Here is a 2,231-nt window from a genome sequence, read left to right as displayed (position 1 = left end):
CAGTAGCAAATTGTTTTAATAATGTCTGTTTTTTATCATAGTTTGAGATCTGGCACTGGTAGTTTCCCTTTAATTCTATTTATTTTCATAACTCTCTTGAGATTCTTGATCTTTTTTCCCTCCATATAAATTTCATTATCCTTTTTTCCAATTCTATTAAGTAACACATGGATAGTTTGATTGATATGGCATCAAATAAGGAATTTTTTCCATTTAAAGCATATTTCCAAATTGCCTCCCCAAATTATTGGGAAAATTCACCATTCCACTATGTCTAGCCGCAGGTAATGAATGGTTCCATCTCTCAGCACCTTTTTCAATTTATTGGATGTAAGCTGAAACCTCAAAGCTATTTTTGCTTGTATTTCCCTTAAAATTAGTAATTTGAAAAAATTTGTATTGCTAACAGTTTACAATTATTCTTCAGATAAATGTTTTTATAATGTTTATTGACAAATTATCCACTGAAGAATGGTTCTTCATCTTATTCATTGCACTATATTCCCATATTCACTCACACATTTGCAGTTTACTTGATATACCATGGGAAAGACATAATGCTTACACCTCTGGAATAAAACTGTCTATTCTCTGTTTGCCTCAGAATCCCTGTGAGTAAAAGAGAACTTCAGAAATGAATGAGACCAGTCATCACACAGTGAAAGAATTCATTTTGCTAAGCCTTTCTGACTACCCAAAGCTGGAGACCATTTTGTTTGTACTGATCTTGTGGATGTACCTGATAATCTTGCTGGGAAATGGAGTCCTCATTACAGTAACCATCTATGACTCCCACTTACACACACCCATGTACTTTTTTCTCAGTAATCTCTCTTTCCTGGATATTTGCTACACAACTTCCTCTGTTCCCCTTATTCTAGACAGTTTCCTCACTCCAAAGAAAACTATTTCCTTCTCCAGCTGTGCAGTGCAGATGTTTTTGTCTTTTGCCATGGGAGCAACTGAGTGTATGCTCCTGAGCATGATGGCATTTGACCGTTATGTGGCTATCTGCAACCCCCTGAGATACCCCGTCATCATGAGTAAGACTACATATGTGTCAATGGCAGCTGGGTCTTGGACGGCTGGGGCTATTGATTCCATAATACAAACATCTCTTGCTGTCCAGTTATCATTTTGTGGTTCTAATGTCATTGACCATTTTGTTTGTGAGATTCTGGCTGTCCTGAAACTGGCCTGTGGTGATATTACCATTAATATACTTGGTATAATGGGTGCAATCCTCTTTTTTGTAGCTATTCCAATGATATTCATTTCTATATCTTATACTTTCATCCTTGCCACCATTCTGAGGATCCCTTCAGCAGAAGGGAGGCGCAAAGCCTTTTCTACTTGTTCAGCCCACCTGACTGTGGTGATTATCTTCTATGGAACAATCTTCTTCATGTATGCAAAGCCTAAAGCCAAAGATTCATTTAATTCAAACAAACAAGACATTGTAGACAAATTCATCTCCCTTTTCTATGGTGTAGTGACACCCATGCTCAATCCCATCATTTATAGCCTGAGGAACAAAGATGTAAAGACAGCTGTGAAGAATATGCTGAGTCAAAAATGCTTTACTGAGAAGATGTGATAGACAGTCTATTTAGTGATGATTTATACCTGAGAAGATATATTTGCTGAATATTTCTTTTTTTAAAAAATTGGTATCAATATATTTTGTTCCTAAATATCCCCTTGTATATTTCTTTCTCCCTCTGCTATAACAAAGAATATTTTAAAAGAAAAACAATCAACAAAACCCATTAATAAATTGAAAAAATCTGAAAACATATGCAATGCTCCACACTCACAGCCCTCATACCTTTGCCCTACCCCTAAATGGGTAAATGTCTTCTCTTATCTCTTCTTTAAGTTCTGTCTGTTCCTTATAATTTTGCAGCATTCACTTTGTGGGGCTTTAAGCACAAATGTACCATATATTTTGTTAAAAGCTTATTCTGAATCTAATGAGATAATTTTGTGATTTCAGTGTTCTTTTAATATGATCATACTGATGGATTCTCTATTGCTGAATCTTCTTGCTATCCCTGAGATAAATCCAACTTGCTTGTTAATGAATGACTTCTTGGATGAATTACTATACTCTATTTGATGGTATTTAAATTATTTTTTTTAATCTGAGTTCATTAATTATATTGACCTATAATTCTGCTTCTTTGCTCTATCATTCTCTGGTATCTAGACTATATTGCTTATTAAATTAG

General features: G+C 34.9%; 1 protein-coding gene across 1 annotated transcript; it reads left to right on the top strand.

Annotated features, from left to right (window-relative positions):
• The first annotated feature begins 634 nt into the window (after nucleotides 1-634).
• LOC123231514 (olfactory receptor 13C7-like) lies at nucleotides 635-1,597 on the top strand. The gene has a single exon (XM_044657784.1). It carries the CDS (start codon nucleotides 635-637, stop codon nucleotides 1,595-1,597), a length of 963 nt encoding a protein of 320 aa, XP_044513719.1.
• The last annotated feature ends 634 nt before the right edge of the window (nucleotides 1,598-2,231 follow it).

The sequence above is a fragment of the Gracilinanus agilis genome, chromosome 1 (assembly GCF_016433145.1).
Source record: "Gracilinanus agilis isolate LMUSP501 chromosome 1, AgileGrace, whole genome shotgun sequence".
Classification (NCBI taxonomy): Eukaryota; Metazoa; Chordata; class Mammalia; order Didelphimorphia; family Didelphidae; genus Gracilinanus; species Gracilinanus agilis.
The sequence above is the reverse complement of the archived record's forward strand: the minus strand, read 5'-3'. Positions and strand labels throughout refer to the sequence as shown.